Here is a 21,026-nt window from a genome sequence, read left to right as displayed (position 1 = left end):
AAAATTTAAGTTATTTTCCACATATGTTACCATTCTCAGATTATGCCCCTATAGTGTTGTTCAATGTGGACATCCATTGGATGATTACGAAGTTAGGAATTCATTTAGCTACATTTCTCTGCGCTGAGCCACTAGTAGAGATTTCATTTTTTCTTTGTATTTCTTCAGTACTTACTTTCAAACTTACTTCTGTGGCATATCAAACATGTTATTTCCTTATTGCAGTTATATATTTATTCCTTTACGTCAATATTCCTCAGCCCGTATTTTTCGAATAATCTAGTTAGTTTTATTATTTTACCTACGACCACTACTGTAAATACTTAAAAACACACCGTCTGCGATCAATGTAAGATTCCTATTACGTACGGTAAAAAAATCACACAGGTTGGTAAAAAAAATCGTACAGTTTTCCTAGCAACCGCCTAGCAACGATTTTTTTACCAAGCTGTGTGATTTTTTTACCGTACGTAATAGGAATCTTAGATTGATCGCAGACGGTGTGTTTAGTAGTGGTCGTAGGTAAAGTATAGTACGTAATACGTGGCGTAATGCAATTACGCACTCGCCGCTACGCGGCGTCGCACTGAAAGAAATGCGTTTTATTCTTTATTAGAATTCTATATACCATTATAAGACCATTGTATCCTATATGTGACAGTTAAACAGGTGAATATTGGATATAAAACGGGTATTGCTAGCACAGTTGTATAGTGACTATAAACCTTATTCTTTATTAAATTATTGTATAACTAGTATACAACGTTTTTTATACCCTTTACGAAATAATAGCAATAACTGTTATTAAAGTGTTCCATATCGTTATTAGAACATCTAGTACTGGTTATAAGTTTTATAATAATAAATGTATTAAACTGTTGTATACTCTGTATGAGTTAAAAACATATGTCATTAAGTTTTCAGAAATTTTATTGGATAACTGTAATTACAAGCTAAGGTTCTAATGTAAACATACATAAAACATACTTTTAAGCATTAAAAATGATGACAAATCGCTCCCAAAACTGTCCAGTTTATTTTCTTAGCAACGATGCACCCGTATTTTCTTGTATTACATGAGAATTTGCACTATAACTCTTCCACCTTAAGAATGAAGCATCCCCAGAAAGGTTGAGCTTCTTTCCATATAATTTTATTTCCTCTGGTTGATTGACTTTATACCCATGCTCTTCTTTGTCACCGTTAACCTTCTGTTCCTCCATCTTATGTAAAACTTAACATCAGCGATTTCTAATAGGACCTACAAAATAATAATTTTTAAGATTTAGACAAGATTTACATTTGAAAAAACAAAACAATTACAAGCCATAAAACAGTTAGATACTTACATAATAATTTTCCATTTCACACAACGCGATATGATCATGTATCCCACAAAACATGTGCATATACTGTCCATTTTCATCAAACTAGACGTGTGTAAGTCGATGCACAGCGGACTGTCGGAAATTTTACGATTGTTGTATTTTCTCTTCTTGAGTAAAGATAATAAAGACGTTGTGGTTTTGTGTGTTTATTTTGACAATGATTGAACATGTATGGACAATAAAAGTGGACTGTATAAGATAGTTGAGTACCGTTCTGCTTCATGCATAGCATGCTACTGAAATCTTAGAAGGGATGAGCTCGTGCGGCGAACCCTAAATCAGCGGCTGGAATAGCCAGGTTTCTTATTGAGTCGGCGCACTTCGCTCTCGGGTCTGACATATGATTATTATTACAAGACTATGAATATAACTTAACAACGATCATAACCGATTATGCACCGAGAGGTGACGATCACTTAACCATTATAAGATGCGTTTTACACGTTAAAAACGGAAACATATTCAGTATAAGAACGAATAATTCTGTTAATACAATTGTTATATACAAATTCGGATACTGGTCTTTATACAACAAATCTTCCCTACTATACAACTGGAATATAAAGTCTATAACACCTAATAATGTATAAGTAATTCATTATAACCTTTATTTCATAGATGCATAAGGTGTATTAAGCACCTTCCAGTTAAACTGATTGAATAATGAGTATGGAGATGATTGCTTTTTTTTAATAAAAGTTGTATATTGGTTATAAAAGTTTTAATATGCGCTATACACATTATTCTAGATAAACAGTTTAATAAGCCCATTTCTTTCAGTGCGTGCATAAGTTTTCCATTCGTGCGTAAAATACTTTTTACAACACTTATTACGTAATATACTATTACCGTACTGTTTACTATGTTTTTACAAGATCCAAAACAGGGGGTACTTAACAAATACTGTAATAATACTCACGAGTTTGGCGCCTACAGATAAAATATCGAATTTTATTAGCGATCAATATTTTTAAGAGGCAAATGTACAATTTCGAACTTTGCTAATGTTGTTCTTGAACACAGCAAACAGAATTAGTGAGCATTGTTCTCGTCATGTGAACGCGAAGTACTCTGAACATTGTTAGCGAACAATGTTAAAGATGCAAACGCTGTTATAAATATTAGAAAACTTTGTTAATATTGTTCATAGATATTAGTGAACAACATTGTTCGCATCAATATGGATGCGAAGGTTAACTCGTGTTTCCGTTGACGTCATTAGCATGCATCACACTCACAGAAATGTTAGTGTTTTACTTTACCAATTTCTTCATGAAGTATAGGTATTCATTTTCTAGTTGTTGTTATTTCCTATGACTTGGCTGCAAAGTTGATAGTAGCTAATTTTGTTTTAATGAGATTTACGAAGTTTAGAACAGTGTATAGACAAACCCTTTATGAACAAGTTGATGAATTCATTCAAACTTTCTGAATTTATTCATGACTAAATTGTAAAATAAATATAAAACAGCTATTAAAATGCTATCGATTCGATTCGATATATTGAATGTAGGCACACATAAAATGAAATTTTAGAGTGATAATAAAAAATGTTCATTAAACTACATATCAGAAGACGTTTACTTTTGTATGTTGATAAATTGTATCACCTTCCTTTGTGGAACACTACATTCTATATTATAATAATAGCTAACATACATAATACATGATAAATAAAAATATATTACCACAACATTTTATAAAATCACACGCTAGAATAAATAAAATGCTGTCACCTATCACATACAGTTTCTGATATTCGTTACGTGATAAAATTTATTGGAGAGTTTCCAACTCGTAAACAAAGTTCCAAACATTTTTCGTCGTAATAGAATATGTATTTCCTGCAATATTGCACTTGAATGTATCATTACTGGGACAAATGTGAAGAATCGAGGGAAAACTGGCATAAGTCGGGGTCAATGTATTCGAAGGATACGCGATATTCTCAAAGGAGCAGTAGCGAATGCCGAGGTCAATAGATCTGGGAATTCGGCATTTTGTTGCGTTGTCGATCACGTTCTTATACCACTGCAAATGTTTCACACAAACAAGTAAATTACACAATTTTTTTAAACAAATGCTTTTGTCATTGGGTAGTCTGGGTAGTCAATCAACTAGCAAAAAATACAAATTATAATAATGAATTCTTAATTAAATAATCAAAATGAGACATATTTTTCAATTAATAATGTAATCCCAAACATAAATGTTAAATTTGATCGCAGTTGTGCTGCCAGTTCGTACTATTATTATTTAATTAATTTGTAACCGAAATGTAATAGTTTGTATATAGAGTTCAATTTCATTTAAATTAAATACGAAAAGAATATACCCAATACACAATGTAGTGTGGTCTATGTTATGATTTGCTGACAATGGTCAGCATTAACAAATCAGAACATAGACGACTTGTTTAACTCTACAGTCGTACCTATAGAATTTGGTTAATAAAGGTACAAAATGGAGATATGTTGAAACCTAACCCATTTCTTAATTTTTCATGGAAATTTCAAATGGAACGATATACTTTTTTCTAAGTCAATTTTAATTAATTAATTTATAAAAAATCATACTTTTTGCCTTAGCAGCAATTGATTCATTGCTTGCATGTGTTAAAGGTTGGGAGCCTGAGAGTTCCTAAACCTTAATAAAGTGTGAAGGGAGGCCAGTTTTCGTAAAATAATATGTAATTACCGAAACAGCAAATAAATATAGGTTTTGTTTCGAAATTATACGGGGATAAATAAAAATGTATTCTCCTTTCTTAGCTCCAATACGAAAATCAAAATATTTCCTAAACGGTTTGAGATATTGAGATGCGGTTTTGACCAATTTTATTTTAACTAAATGTTGATTATAATGACTTAGAAAAAAGTTCCTTTTGAAATATCCATGAAAAATTAAGAAATAGGTTAGGTTTCAACATATCGTCATTTTGTACCTTTATTAACCAACTTTTTGGCAGCACTATAACATTTATTAAATCTGTAAGGTATTGCAATATAAACAATCATAATTGCAAGAAAATCACTTCATTTATCGAGGAAATAAAAAATGTCACTGGAAAAAGTTTTAGGAAATGGACTATCGATTAAAACTGATAAAAAATATATCCACGTTAATAAGGCATTTTTACATTTAAAGTCAATTTTAAAAATTTCTTGATCAGTTGCGCCCTCTTGCGGAGGTTTTCGGAATATGAAAAAATTTTAATGAAATTTTCATGGCCGCTTTTATCAGAAGTACATTTTCCTTGAACCTGTAGGACCAATAGGTTCCCATATACAGCTGGTGGCCGGCCTTAATGAAATACCCTGTGTATATATAGACGATATATTTAAGTGCTGTGGGCTATAGTTATAATACAAAAATATTAATTTTTGAAATAATTGAAAAGTGTTGAAGTCTATTTTTTATTAATTGTATTCTAGTAAAATATCCGTTTTTGATAATTTTATTAAACCAGAGAAAAGATATTTCGCAAGAGTCAAACATGAATGACCAGATGATTACAGTTTGGATTGTTGTAACTGAGGTGAACCTTTGCATACTTACCGATATTGAGATGCAAAGACCCTGGATTGCACCAAATATCAATAATAGCAGTTGCATCAGCTTGAACTACATTATCATTAGAATGAGTTGACGTAAAGCTTGTTGTCGTTTACATAATACATGTGATAGGATTTATTATAAATAATGTATTAGTAGATCTCAATACAAATCCTTGAGATTCTCCTGGATGGACATCATCTCAATTTGAAAAAGAGCAGTCTACATAATTCTAATCTTTACCGCAAAAATTTAGTTTCAATAGAAGTTGTAATTTGGATATCAGGTCAAATGTCTTAGAAAAACCTAGATATATAATATCAACAGGTCGGTGGTCATCGAGCAAATGAGTTAAGATAGTTAGTGATTGTAATAGATTGGTAGCAATCGAGACGTACCGGAACAAAGTCATGTGGAATATAGCGGATGACGGTATTTTCAAGTAAAAATGGGAATATCTATACATTGAACAATTTTTATCCCCACAGTTTTAGAACATACGCTTACAAGATGTCAGCATTTTAATAAATGATAACGTTTTCCATTCTTTAACAATAAATAATACTCAAATAAATATTCACTGTATGTGTTAAATTGATAACAATAAACTGGTGCTTGTTTTGAAGTTCCACTAAAAAATTCACAGCCATCCTCGCAAGAAATTATGCGATATCCGTTGACTGCACGAAAAACAGTAAATACCATTCGAAAGAGAACAAAATTGTTCATCAGGTTGCGCAAAAATATACAGGGTGTCCCTTAAAAAAAAGTTAAGATGGTTTAAAGTTGACTAAATTCGGCTAAAATTTCTACCACCCTATATGAAATTAAGTCATTTTGAAATTATGGCAGGGAAGTTTAGAGTTTTAGTTATGTTCCCCACAAATTGTATCGCTATAACTCTATTATTGTAAATACACATCTTTTTTAATTAGGCAGTGCTTTTTTAATTTATTTTTTTTTGAAAAAAATTAAATAAATCAAAAACGGTTAACTTTAAGAATAGGAAACTATTATGAAAGTTCACCTAAAAATTGAAGTAGAATCCAAAATTGCAATAATATACAGGGTGTTCAATTTAAAATAACGAAGATGACGAAAACTTCCGGTATAACCGGAAGCGTTAGGTGGACGCCATTATTTTAGTTAAGAAGGGCATGTCCGAAAACAGTATTGCCTAAATTTTCAAAATTAAAATCGAAGTAGTCTGAAATATGTATAATGTCTCGTCACCGTGGGACACTCAGTGGACTACGAAATTTTTATTTATGTACATCGTTAAGAATTTTGTAAACTTGTTGAACAGAATTGTTAACATCTGAGCAAAAATTGATTACAATTATAATATTTTGTTTTGCAATGTAGTTAACCAGAGTGCAATTTGTAAATATAGGTAAAAAGTAAATGAATTTGTATGCATTCAAATGTGTATTTCCAAACTGTTGCACAAATACAACTAAAAAGAATATTAACAAGAAAGTCCCGATCCAGACGGAATTCCTTGACATTCCTTAACATTTTCGCCACCTCTCACATCAATTCCCGAACAGTGCCAATCGGAAGCAGCTTCCACCAAAACATAAACATTAGTACCTGAACTTAGAACGGTCCCACTAATATCTTTTAAAGTTAAATCTGTTATTGGTACACCATCAGTTGGCGTACCAGTTGGCCCACCATTTAGATAGTCACCTTCGATGATGATGCCATAATTTGTAATGTCCTTCAAGGTAACAGCTTCGAATGTAATTTTTTTAACAGATCCGACTGCTCCGTACACAGTCTTAATTCTAACTCCATTGGCAGAATCTTCAACACGACAGTTTGAGACATAAACAGATTCTACTGTGGTGTCACCCACAGAGCCTATGGAAATGCCATGACCTCCACCACAGTAATTGTCAGTGAATTCGTAATTGGAACCTGATTTTACGGCTAAGCAATCGTCTTGACTGTAGACACTACTACGTTTAATGACTACATTGTTTGAACTAGCTATATCAAAACCATCAGTATTGTGTCCACCTTGAGTATCACCATCTCTATCGTCTATATTAACATTGTCCAGGGTCAAGCCGTCACACTGTTTAATAGAAAATACATGAACAGGACTGTTCTTGATATTGAGGTTCGTGATTTTGGAATTATACATTTTAACTGGAGTTATAAATTTTGGCTTCTTCTTGCCACCATTTCCTCCCAGTCCATCCCACCACAAACTTCCTCTACCATCGAGAACGTGGTCAGAGGAACCAGTGATCTCCACGTCTGTCCCGCTGACCTTGATCAATGGACCCGTCCATTCTTTATATTCCCATGTAGTAGTTCCTTCAAATGTAACCTTCGCGCCTTGCTGAAGATGGGTTAGATCCAAAGTTTTACCGGCTGCAACGCTTAGTCCTTTAAGGATGATTTCAGAGCATTCTTTTTGTGCGTTCAAAATATTGTCTGCATTATATTTTGTGATGGTACAAGAAGTAGCGCTCACATTGTGAGGGGTTGAATGAACTGTGGCTAGAAAAGCTGATAATATTGTAGTACAGAGTATAGAAAAATATAAAGACATATTTTCTCCTTAACCTAGAACAAAATAAACGGTATCAATTTTACATCACATTCATACACTTTTGTAGATCTTTTTTTTATAAAAATATACACTAAGGAAACAATTCCATAGATAAATAGTCAACAAATTGTGTAAAAAAATCATACCAAATCTGATTGTATGCACTATAACACTATTAGAAAGACGAAGTAGAAGTGGAAAATTTAATATGAATTTGATCGGTTTCTGCTTTAATATATAAAGACAATAACATACTTCAGGATTGATAGTCAACACCTTTTTATCAGATATGTTCTGACGAATTAATAGTCCTTGAAGTTAAGGTAAAAACACATTTATCGTGAATAGTACTATTTATATAAATACGATTTTTCTTATCATATTAAAATATTTCCAATGACATTTTTTGAATGATAATAATTGTTTATGTATTATGAACATTGTATGATTCATAATTATTTTAAAATTAATATACAACGAATTTTAAATATAAGGAACACTTTATTATTGACATGGTAACATTTTGAATATTTATGACACATTGCCAAGATACATCTTACATTTAATAACTAACAGCATTATTCCAAATTAACACATCCTTCAATTTGCTCCTAGTCCAACAATACTTTTTTGAATCGTTGGTGAAATGGCTGAGGTTGGATATCGTGCTGTTATGGATAAACTACTCAATTAAACTATCAAACATCAAAATTTCTCTTTTTCACTGTTTCTAAAACCAAAATAAATTCCTGCTGTTTTTTGTTAAATGAAGAACCTATCACAACTATTATTCGAAATATGGTGTAAAAACATCGAACACAGCTAAATATAGAAGTTAAAAAAAACAGAATTATTTTTTACTCTTTTGTAAAGGTATTAAGATAATTCAAACAAATTAAAAAAAAATCTTATCAAATGAAGTGATCTTTGACAAACTTTAGTCACTTTAGTTTAGTCACGGTTATTTTGTAAAAAAAAAACACTTGCCACAAAGAGACCTTTTTGTTTCCACATTTTACTTGGGATTGTTTCATCAGGCAGCTTCTCTTCCCATTACAAATATTAACAAAAAAAATAAATTATATGTAAATTAAAATTCAAGGAAAGGACAACAGTTTCAAAAAACGATATTGTCAAATGCTGGCTTACATGACTATATGAATTATAATTGTTTTTCTATCTAAAAAATATTTTATTTGCCCTTTTTACTAAGTTTCCTTCAAAAATACATACAGGGTGTTTCCAAAATAGGGTTCCAAACTTCTGCTGCGTTTATAACTCATTAAAATAAGCCAAAAAGTTCTTATTAACATGTTCCCTAAAACGCACCCTTAGGAAGTTATATGCTCTTAAAAGGGCTCAAACAAAACTGTTTTTTTTTTTGTTATTGACAAAACGGTCGAAAATAAATAGAAAAAAATTTATGGGTCTTACATAACTTTTTACGTTTAATAACATGGGCTACTCCTGACGTTGCCACAACGCTTAACAATTTAAGTTATTGATAAACTCAATTGAGCTTTGCAGTGTAATTAGTAAAAGTGGTGAGTGGAAAATTTAAGTATACAACATTATTGCAACTCATAAAATGGACACGGAAATGGCAGATATGCACTTTATGTACGGCCGTGCGGCTGGAAATACATCAGAAGCGATGCGGTATAAATTGTGAAGCGTTGTGGCAACGTCAGTCTTTTATTTGTCATGATAAACAGATTTTTGTAATTTTTGGCCTAATAACTTAAAGAGCAGAGTAATTTTCAAACTCAATTTACTCGAAAACCATTGGAAATATCGATTTGGACAAAGATAATATTTTTTACGTAAAATTGTTAAGATTTTATAAATCTGTAGAGAAAATTGTAAAAAAACGAAATAAAAAATTACGGACCGAAAACACCCTTCACCAACCTAAATGGTACGCATATGATTTGCATGTCGAAAAACGGAGTAGCCCATGATATTTAACGTAAAAATTTATGTAAAACCCATTCATTTTTTTCTATTTATTTGCAACCGTTTTGTCAATAACAGAAAAAAACCAGTTTTGTTTGAGCCCTTTTAAGGGCATATAACTTCCTAAGGGTGCATTTTAGGGAACATGTTAATAGGAATTTTTTGGCTGATTTTAATGAGTTATAAACGCAACAGAAGTTTGGAACACTATTTTAGAACCACCCTGTATGTACAACGTGTCCCACTAGCGCGGGAAAGTCCAATATCTATGTTAAAATGAGGAATATATGAATTTTTTTTTACTGTGTTGCCACATTTCTCGGAATGTACAAATTAAAAATATATTCAACTATACATGGTGTTCCACTTTTCCTGGCCAGACACCAACTTTGGTTTTTTAAATGGAAACACACATTTTTACATTTACTTATACTGACAGGTTATACTAATAACTACTAAGCCCATTTTTTATCAGATGTTTAGTAAGGATGACCAAAATATCATGTAAAAATTGCCAATTTTTTAAATGCAACACCCTGTATATTTTATACCATGAGATGCAGAATTAAATTCTCTACAACTTTGCTATACCTACTCCTAAACCAAAATTCATTAGTTTTTCATGAAATCTCGTTTCTATGAAAAAATGCGATGTTTTCAAATAGCTTATATGTAAAATAACGTAGGCTCCTATCAAAGGATAATCTGGAAAATTTTCGATTCACATAAGGTTTAATAGAAAAGCGACAGTAATAATTGTGAAATGAATTACTCTAAAGAAGAATTAGTAAATAAATAATAGAATAATTAGTAAAACTCATGGTAACTGTTTATTGACAAGTATTTACCAAACTAATAATCCAGATTTACAAAGATATCCTCGTACAAAGTGTTTTGTATAACTGAAGGAGAGGTTTAAAAGAACAACAGATTATGAGAAGACAACAAGAACACACGCATGCAGTAATCAGGATAATCAAATTGACATTTTGGGATGTGCAGTCCAAAATCCATCTACAAGTGTCAGAGAAATTAGTGATGAAATTAGTATTTCCAAATATTTGAATAGAACTATTCTACAAAAAGTACCCTTTATTTTTGATGTAGAATCCGAAAAAAAATATAAAAAATGTGTGTTTCTATTTAAAAAACCAAAGTTGGTGCCTGGCCAGGAAAAGTGGAACACCCTGTATAGTTGAATATATTTTTAATTTGTACATTCCGAGAAATGTGGCAACACAGTAAAAAGAGATATTGGACTTTCCCGCACTAGTGGGACACGCTGTATATTCTTTTATTAGTTCTCACAAGTTTTTACACTTTTGTAAAGGCAATTCAAACAAATTCAAAAAAATCTTATCAAATGAAGTCAAACAATGTTCTTCGACACCGTCAGCTTTTGAAAATGTCGCTTTTTGAAAATGTCGTCATTTTCATTAATTTTAATTTATATACGAACGACCTTCCTTCATATTTCCCCGCTGATGTTGTTCTGCGTTATCGGACTGGTGGCATTCTTCGAAGTAATCCCCTTTTGATTGAAGAGTACGCTTACAACGGCCTTTCCACCTTTGGAAGCAGTCCTGGAACTCGGTTTTTGGTATCGCCTTTAGAGCGTTCATCGTATTAATTTCGACAGTTTTTTATCGTCAAACCGATATCCTTTGAGCGGCATTTTTAATCTTGGGAACGGCCAAAAGTTGCAGGGAACTACGTCAGGACTGTACAAAAGCTGACTCAGCTGTACAACTTTGCGCTTTGTCAATTATTGCTCCACGAAATTCGATGCATACGCTGGCGCCTTACCGTAATGAAAAAGCCAGTTACCGCTTGACCAAAGCTGATGCCGTTTTCTTCTAATTGCGTCACGCAATCTTTTCATAACTTCAAGATAATATTCCTTGTTGATCGTCTGGCATCTAGGAGCACATTCGTGGTGCACAATACCCTCACAATAAAAAAAAATTAACAACGATTTGACATGCTCCGACTTTGGCACGCTTTTTTCAGTTGTACACACGCGCACCATTCACAAATTTTCAGTTAAAATCTTCTAAACACTAGTTTTCGGTATTCCAAGATCACATTCCAGTTCTCGCACAGTCAATCGACGATGTTCATTGATCGCAAGTCGCACACAGTCGATATTATCCGGTGTTTTTGTTGTCGAAGACCGCCCAGAGCGTGGGTTACTATCAACAGATGTGCGGCCAACTTTGATCCGCTTATACTACTCTTTTATTTGTGTTTTGCTCATACATTCGTCCCGAAATGCCATCTTCATCATTTCGAAGGTCCCCCACAACTCTTTTCGAGTTTAATGCAAATTCGTTGCTTCGATCTTTCCCTCATTTTTTACAAAAGCAAAATGCGACGAACGTAATAAATTATTTGTAAATAAACGCACGCTGCATGAGAACTAGGACGTCCCGATGAAAACTGCGGCATCTAGGCGTGAAGTTCGTGAAGCTTTACAGTTGACACTCGCACCCGGCAGAGAGCGCTAAAATTGTAAGATATGTAGGAAGGTCGGATACTTTTGTATATATATAGGTATAGGGAACGGTCATAGACGTGTATCAAGACAAAATTACGCTAAATATCTTCATTGGTATGAATTATCACGCATCAGACCAAAAATAATACGTATTTATATAGGTATAGGTTTAGAAAAGTTGGGATAATAAATCCAATATAATTAAAGAAAAAAAAATGTAACTAAAACTACAGCTTATCTGTGGATGTTCAACGTCGAGGTACAACAAAATGGCGGAGCAGTTTGACGGGACAGCCGGTATAGTTTCCGAGTATTTCCGAGTCGTACGATTTGTAAGCCAATCAGCCAGTATTCACCTTTCTGCCGCAACTATTAGGTGTAGAGATGACAGGTAGAAAGGCTGCACAATGCACCAGAATATGCACCATAAATCGAGATTTACACCATTGTTAAGGTCTTGTCGATCGCGGAAAACAACAAATAATGACTTACGTGGTTGGAGGGTGGCTTGATAGTGAGCTATATACATATAATAGCTTGTATAATTTATCTAGGTGTTGAAAATGTGGGCAGATGTCTTTAAATCCAGCAATGCAGCCGAAACTATGAGCCGTTAGCACAGTTTCCAAACAATACGGTCGCAGTTATAATTCAATTTTGTAATATATCCCAAAGGAACACTTTAAAATGTTAATATCGACGAAAATTGCAATAATTCACCTGCTTCACACTTTAATAGCAAACTCTCTTTCTAAGAATGATTAAGTATATCGATACGAACGGTTTTTGTGTTTTGAATAGCCGCAAAAACGCTGTTCTATGAATATTCGAGACTAAGCCAATAATTCTTAACAGAAATAACAAAAGTTAAATAATTTTTAACAAATGGCATTATTTAATTTTAACTGCTTAATTTTAAATAATAATAATTATATACTGATTAACATTTAACATAATAAAATTACTCAAATTTATTTAAATATCTCCAAAGGAAAGAAATGTGAATTTTATGTATATTTGGTTGTATACTACTAGAAGTTGTTTGACTTTTGAGCGGTTTACTCTATAATTATTCAAAATTATACTAAGATTAAAATTTTAACATTACACTGTGCCTGGTGGGTTAAACTGACAAACGATCCTAGCTGTTGTACTAGGTGTCGCGAGTATATTTCAATGCGCCGGTAGGGGCAAATAGCTCTCGGAGTAGTTGTTTCTCGCGGCACTGACGACTCAAGGTTATAGGATGTTTCTCTGATTGCATTATTTGAGAATGTAAACGTATTAGATTTTATTTTGAACTGATTTTTTACTAACATTGTTTGACTTTATTTGATTTTTTTATTTGTTTGAATTAGCTTAATACCTTTACAAAAGAATAGAACCTGTGAGAGCTATAATATTAGAATAAGTATATGAATTTTTGAGAAAAACATTTTAATTATTGCGTCCTAGAAATTTATATATCCCAATATGCATGCAATTTTCAAAGCGACATAGTGTAACTTAATTAACCCAAAGTCTTGTTACACTTTGAAAATTTACTTATTTTAATATACCGCCTTGCTACTTGATATGTTGTGGTTTTATTTTGTGTGACCATTTAATTTACCTTTGGTACCGTTAGACACATAACGTCTAGTATAATTCGAATCACAATGGTGAAAGGAGATCACTTAATTTGGCATACAGCTAGTTAAACTCTTTTAGGTGCTAAAAACCAACCAATCTTCTTTCCTTGGTTTCTGATTAGAACTTATTTTTATGATAGCATTAATATATGTAGGTGATACAGGTTATGTGAATACATTATTCCTAGGGTAGAATCCGCCATCCAATTAAATAAATAAATATTAACCTGAGTTTCCTGTTTTGGTTTGAAAATAGCTGTCAGACTTTATCCATCAATTGTCATCTTCTTTAATCGTCGTACCAACAGGTTGATCTAAAATTCCCTTAAAGAACTAAGAAAGGAATAATTGGTCGAATGGTCGGGAAAAATTCTTCCTTTTTTTCGATAGATATTTCGGGCCTCACGTTGGGCGCCACTTTTTTGGCACAAAAAAATTAAAAGAAGATAGGTAACTAATAAGTGACAAATTAACTATAAACAAAAATTTAAATACTAAATTAAAGCCTGCGTTCAACAAGAATTAAAAAAATAAATAGCAAATGTAGCCAAAAAAAAGGCGTGGGTAGGTTTTTGTATTTCGGGTAGATCGGTGGAACGAGGGTAACGAATATATTCCACAAAAGGGGTTGGCCGCTAGCTACAATGGAGACGGAGTGGGTTTACAGCTAAAAGAATGTTATCAAAGCGCCACCAGTTTTTGCAACCCCGGATGTTAAGTTTACCCTATGCGGTGGTCTTTATTCGCTACGGTGCCTTTCTCCTGACCTCTGAAAACTGATGACAACAATTTAACATCTCAGCTACTACCGATCAACAATTTACAGAAAGAAAATAGTTCATGAAACAATAAATAAAATAAAAAATTAATCACAATTGAATGTTGTACGCTTTGACTATTAAGTTAAGGATCAATGTTGCACAAAACTTAATTTATTTCGCTTTATACTAACACGTGATAATTATACTGCGAATACCTAATACAAGTAGAAGGTAAATTCTCAAAAAAATATTTTAGTGGGTCCGTATAGAGCTCAGTTAAAAATAATAGAGGACATAATTTATTTCAGTAAATCAAACATGACTGGTGCACTATCAGGTTTATTATAAATTTTTTATACAAAGAAAAATAGGGTAATACAACTGAAAATGTTACCCCTAATAAATCTCGGGTTAAATTCGTTCAGGAAGGAAGGAAGCAGTCTCAAGATTCGCAATTTCGTCGTATAAAATTGGGTCTAAGGAGCTTTAGTGCACAATAGAACAGAAGTGCGACGCAAGCTCTTGACTTATGGGCCATAGCAGGCCACTTCCGGTAGATGGGCTGATTCTGGAGGGATAAGGGCTGATGAAGGCCGTTGTGCGTGAGCTCTATCTATTTATCATGTCTAGACCGAAAAACGAACCTCGGGGTGCAGGGCAATGGTAATAATTGAATTTATAATTGCTTGTTGTCCTAACCAAACTTCTCGACTCCCGGCCGTCTGGCAGGACTCCTCGTGGGTGAGTAAATAAGGTACTAAGGATTTAAGGAGGAAGATTAGATCAGAGAAGGGGTTCTCATATTTATCACGATAATGCAGTGATTTGGGAATATTTGTTTATTTAGGCGCCGTTGGCTTCTTTTGGATACTCCTTTAAGAAAATACATAATAAATCATAAATGACTGAGTCCCACGCGACCACGTCTGTTAGGCAACCAAACTTACAATGGAGTCAATGATTAACACAAAATTCCCTAAAGACAGATGATAGACCAGTGGAGTATATTTTACATTTTTGTACAAAACTTTGAACTTTAATCTGCGAAATATGTTTCTTTTCAATAAAAAAAATCGTTCTTTACATTTTTTACTTACAAAATAATCATACTCCTCTAAGATATTTTTAATATTATCCCATTCTATATTGAAAAAGTATTTTTTGATTGAAGGTTATTCTTTAAAAAATGTAGGTTCTTTTATAATCCATTTTCATTCAGAGGTAATGAAAATAATGTTAATAAAATACAAAAAGTTTGTTTTTAAATATTTTTTTTTAAATATTAAATATAAATTATAAGTAAATTTACCTTACAATGCTAACATAAACACAAAGTTTTTTACTCAGCTAATATTTATCTTATTAATCAAATTTATAATAGATATTTAAAATGACCACCTTCATTTTCCAAGACAAAACTTACTATGCGTTTTATGCACTCAAAAATGCGTTCAAGTTCATTTGGTGTTATAATGTTTATATCATGATCAATTGCTGCTTCCAGCTATTTAAGTTTGGAGAGGATGTTTAATTATCTTATTTTCTATATGATCAAACAGAAAAAGTATATAGGCGTGAGATTAGGACATCGAGCAGGCCACAAACTCAATCAATAAATAATCAATCTATCACCATAAAATTCCTGAAGATAGTTTCTGTTGCAGTATGTGCTGTGACTGCTGTGGCTCCAACTTGTTAAAAATACCCATGCTGCAGTTCATCATCATTATTCCAGGGCTTGTTGCAAAATGTTATGGTATCGTTCGCCATTTATTACTTATCGGAAAAAAATTGGGCTTACTATCCGTCTTCTTGAAATTGCTACCCAGATAACTATCTTTTGTGGATGTAATAATGTTTCAATAACATTATGCGGATTTTTTAAGCCCAAGTTCTGTAATTCTGACTATTTACATAACCATATAAATATACGTCATTCATTCAACCATTGACAATATTATACTCCTTGGTTGGGATCAGGAGGATGTAAGTTTTGCACAACAGAAACCTTATAGGGATGCATATTGCATATGCAGCTGAATCATTAAAGCCTTGTGACAAGTCCCAACTGATACACCTACGGACATATTATCAATATATTCTTATGTAGAATTGTTTCTTGTAAATACACAAATTAACCGGCATAATACTATAAGATTTTATAAGTCGATAAAAAAATTACATTCTAATAGTTAATATTCAAAAATTTTTAAGATTAAGTATTTAATTATTAAGTATTTTTTAACTTTAGGTTATAAGATTTACCATAATTTAAACTATATTAAATTTGTCCCAGTACCTGATTAAAACATTGAAATTGTATAACTTTTTTATTAAAAATTAAAAAATATATCTATTTCTCTGAAAAGAAAGTTTACATTGTAGTAGATTGAAAGAAAAATTATAAAATTCATTCAATTTTCTGCTTGTGATTTTTTTAATTTCTGAAATCATTCCTTCAATTCTAGTTAACTCTGTTAATTTTAATAGTACAAGAAAAAGTTAATAGACCAATTTTATGCGGAATTTTATCATCTACAACTTTTATAAGAAACTTTTTTTCTAGCTCTTACCCCCTTTTGAGTTATTTTGAAAAACCCCTTTATTTTATCTTTTTCCACCCCTGCCCGGAAGTTGTAAAAGAAAATTACTGTCACTTATTGTAATTATATACCTCAAAGTAACTTATATCAAAAATTCAGGCAAGTTGCACAAAATTGCGATTTAAAGGCCCATTTAATGGGGGACTATATTACACTAGTACCAATATGAAACAGAATTTTTACCCAGGTCAGATTTTCGCCAGGGTGTATATGCTTATATACTTTTAATATTACTTAAAACCCATGACATACAAGATTTTTCAAAAACAATATTTTGTTCAACCAATCGTCCATGCTTCAGGACCTAAACTAGCATTTTCTAAGAGACAAAAAATGACACTATTTAAATTACTATGAAAAGGGGTCTACATAATCTAAATGGTGGTGTTTCAATATATTTAAGAAAAACTATTATCAACAGGACGTCTCATATACTAGCCTTTATAATAGGCTTTATTATATCCTAAATACTCACGTTCCACACTTTAGAAGGTGCAAACAAAAAATATACGAGGTACGCAGGTGAAATTATACATAATTTTATACTTAAAAATACCGATTAATATATAAATTTGATAAGAACTTTATAACCCTAAATTATTTTAGACGCTTGAAGTCGTTTATAAAATCTCCCATGAATGTTCCATATAAAAATTATATAAGGAGTGCCAACTAAAAGTTGACCCAAAAAGATTATGGTTTACATACATAAGAAGAAAGGTACTATCAGAATTTCTGGTAAGATGTAAACATAGTTGAATAACCCACAAGTACAATTTTTTGCAGTCTTTATCAAACCTGTACTAACTCTTTAAAGCCTTCAGATTGTGTCTCTGATTATTCATGTATTTATTTTTATAAACTTCCTGAATGTCATATATTGCAAGCAACAAAGAAACTCAAAAATAGAATGGATATGATCAGGTTCCTAGTTTTTTGGTTAATGATTGTGCTAATGTGTGTATTACATTTCAACAACTTTCAAAGTACAAAAAAAATAATGTCACCTTGGCAACACGGCTTTATGGAGAACCGCTCCACAGAAACAAACTTGGCATGTTTTACTCAATGATCTACGGAACGATAGTTAGAAAAAGTCAAATAGACAGTTTACATAGATTTCTCGAAAGCGTGTATTCGTTTGGACCAAAGTATCTTAAAAAAATAGATGACGTTGGCCTTGGCAATTTGTTGCTAAATTTTTTCGCTTTTTATATGACTAGCAGAATGCAGTACTTTCAATATATTGGTCATAAATCTAAAGAATTTCATGCATACACAGGAGTACTCCTGGGATCAATTTTGGGACAATCATTTTTTTGATTATATTTATAAATTATCTCTATGCCACACTTTACTAAAATAACTTGTTTAGATGACTGTCAAATATTACAAAATGAACTGGATAAACTCATGAAGTCGTGAACTGGTGTCAATAATTTGGATATGAATATTGCCAAGTAAAAAGTAGTTTCATTCACACTGAAAATAAATTGTGAACAATTTTCTTATTATTTCTTTTTTCTAATATCATTAGTAGATAAATTTACATAACAATTGTTGTTTACATATTGTTTATTATTTTTATATTATGCGCCCTTAGCAGATTTTGTATATTGCCTTGCAATTGGAATGTTCCGTTGGGCAATAAACTTCTGTTATTAATAATATTATTATCTGCCATATCTTTATAAGGAGTAAGAATTAACCCTTATTTGATTTGAACATTTTGGGTTAATTTTAACAAAGGGCCGCCTTGTAGAAGTTTAGCAGTCGAACGAACGAGAACGGGTTTTACAGAAAATTAATTTTAAATAAAAATTAATTTACAAAACCAGATTACCTATGAAATATTAATAACTGCTTCGCAGCATAAGTTTATAATTATTCACATTTACATTTAGATCGAATATCTAAATGAACTTTTAAAGTTTGTATCAATTTTCGCTGAAAGCGTAGAATCCATAAATGAAATTTAGTATCTATTTAATAATGCATATAAAATAACAGTTTAAATATATGCTCAAGCATATCAACCAATTTCGAATATTTACTTTACTAATAAAATAAACTGATTATTTTAACAAATCGACTGAACTATGCTATAAAATTATTGGTACAGCTTCCTACCGTTTGCAGGTTTAATATAATCGAACATCTCTTCGAATAACAATTGAATTAATATTTGAAAATATACCCAATTAATCTAGTTTTAATATCCACTCTTGAAACTGGTTAAAACCTAGTTTATTTAAAATACTCTATTTAAATGATGAAATATACTATTTAAATGAAATTAGGACGATTATTTGAAACAATATATTTAAACTATTATTATATTTAAATATATTATTACTGCGTACATTTTAGTTGAATGCTGGGGGCATTTCATGCCAAATAACTGAGGTCATGACCGGACCATTTTTAGTTTTCCTGATATTTTGGTATTATTTGGTACCCATTTAGAGTAACCTTCATGATTTTTTTTTTAGCCCCTCAAGAACATTTTATATTTGAGTAAAAAATTTTCAAGAATCTGTAACTTGGCAAAAACTAAAGATATCATAAAATTTTATTTGCATTTTGTTCGTTTTGAGATGTAGTTTTATTAAAAAATATAAAAATAATACATTTTTAGTTTTTTGAGGTGTTTTTCTGATTTTTAACGAAAAAAAATGCTTTTTGAAAAAGAGTGGCGTTTTGTATTAAAAAAATTCTCGGAAAAATCATCTTTCGATATGCAAATTTATGAAATAGGCTCTAGAGTGGGGTCTTTCCTTATTCTGTTTTTTTTCCCAAATAAAAAAAAAACTGTTTTGCTATTTTAATTTGTTACAGATAAACCAAATTTTATTACAATGTAAATAAATCGGTCTAAATGAAAGCTGAGTGGCTGAGTGAATCCATTATTGAGTAAATTTTCAGTCAATATTGGGGATTTTGATAATTTTACACATTTTTGATAATATTTGACCTAAAACTAGTAGTTTCACTCATCAAATTTAGTTGTCCTCATACTAATAGAGAAAGATTTCACGCAATCGGGTGGACAGAAATTGATACATTATTGAGCGAAATTGAGTGAACATATGTAAGACCATTTTTTCTTACAGTATAAGTAAATCGCAATGACTAATTATTAAAAATACCATATTTTTAAAACTACTTCTACTAATATTGTCATTATTAAATATCTAAATTATTATTAATAAGGTCATAAAAACATTCAGAAAAATTTATTGCTAACAACAATAGCATTTTATTTCTAACAATAATAGTAATAAATGTTTAAATTGGGCAATATTTGCTGCTTGACAGTAACCTTAAGATACCAATGATTAACTATGATTGGCACACCAACATGTTATCTACTAGAATTTGCATCTGATGACTTACGTAATTGGGGGATTGGCAAATGGAGTGCAATAGGATGATCAGCCGGATCACCGGATTTAACACCCCTCGATTTTTACTACTGATGTTTAAAAGACAGGATGTACGAGAAGCTTTTGCACGACTTTAAACAATTAAAAAAATACATCAGAGCTGAAAAAAGTAGATTTCTTCCGAAACAATTAAAAATATACAAAACAACTTTGTTCATCATTTAAGGCACTGTCAAGGAGCGAGCTCAATTTCAATTTTTATAACGTTACTTTATTTTGTTCTTCGACAAAAAAATTTTCTAGGGAAATCACTTCATAACTTTTTACATAATCTTATGAGGTATCGTCATTCTCAGATTGTATTAAATTCTGGTGAGAAAATTGGGGGTTGCTGTTTACATAAGATTATATGGATGTCATAAAAACAATAAACGTGAAATACATATTAAAATTATTAATAACATTATGTTCAAGGAAAATGAAAATCGACCTATTTTGATGTTTTTCGCAAAACTTTCTGCTCCACATTTTGAAAATAAAGATTCCCATGTTTATAATTTTGCTAAATGTTAATGAGTATGTTTTTTGTGAAACGTCTAGTTCATTTTTGCTTTGTAATAAGCTTATTTTAAATTAAAAAACAATAATCAAAAATGTATTTTTTTCAGAAATGAAATAAGTTA

At 31.5% G+C, this 21,026-nt stretch overlaps 2 protein-coding genes across 2 annotated transcripts in view; both read right to left on the bottom strand.

Moving 5' to 3' along the window:
• The window catches only part of LOC111691584, a 270,222-nt gene that overhangs the window by 132,967 nt on the left and 116,229 nt on the right, over window positions 1–21,026 (bottom strand). The gene's annotated exons all lie outside the window — the stretch shown is intronic.
• On the bottom strand, window positions 6,357–7,769 carry LOC108906178 (polygalacturonase-like). Its single transcript, XM_018709379.1, has 2 exons — window positions 7,656–7,769; window positions 6,357–7,523 (listed from the first exon to the last, which is right to left on the bottom strand). Exon 2 carries the CDS (start codon window positions 7,507–7,509, stop codon window positions 6,412–6,414), a length of 1,098 nt encoding a protein of 365 aa, XP_018564895.1. The 5' UTR covers window positions 7,510–7,523; window positions 7,656–7,769; the 3' UTR covers window positions 6,357–6,411.

Source organism: Anoplophora glabripennis, unplaced genomic scaffold, assembly GCF_000390285.2.
Source record: "Anoplophora glabripennis isolate ALB-LARVAE unplaced genomic scaffold, Agla_2.0 scaffold126, whole genome shotgun sequence".
Classification (NCBI taxonomy): Eukaryota; Metazoa; Arthropoda; class Insecta; order Coleoptera; family Cerambycidae; genus Anoplophora; species Anoplophora glabripennis.
The sequence above is the reverse complement of the archived record's forward strand: the minus strand, read 5'-3'. Positions and strand labels throughout refer to the sequence as shown.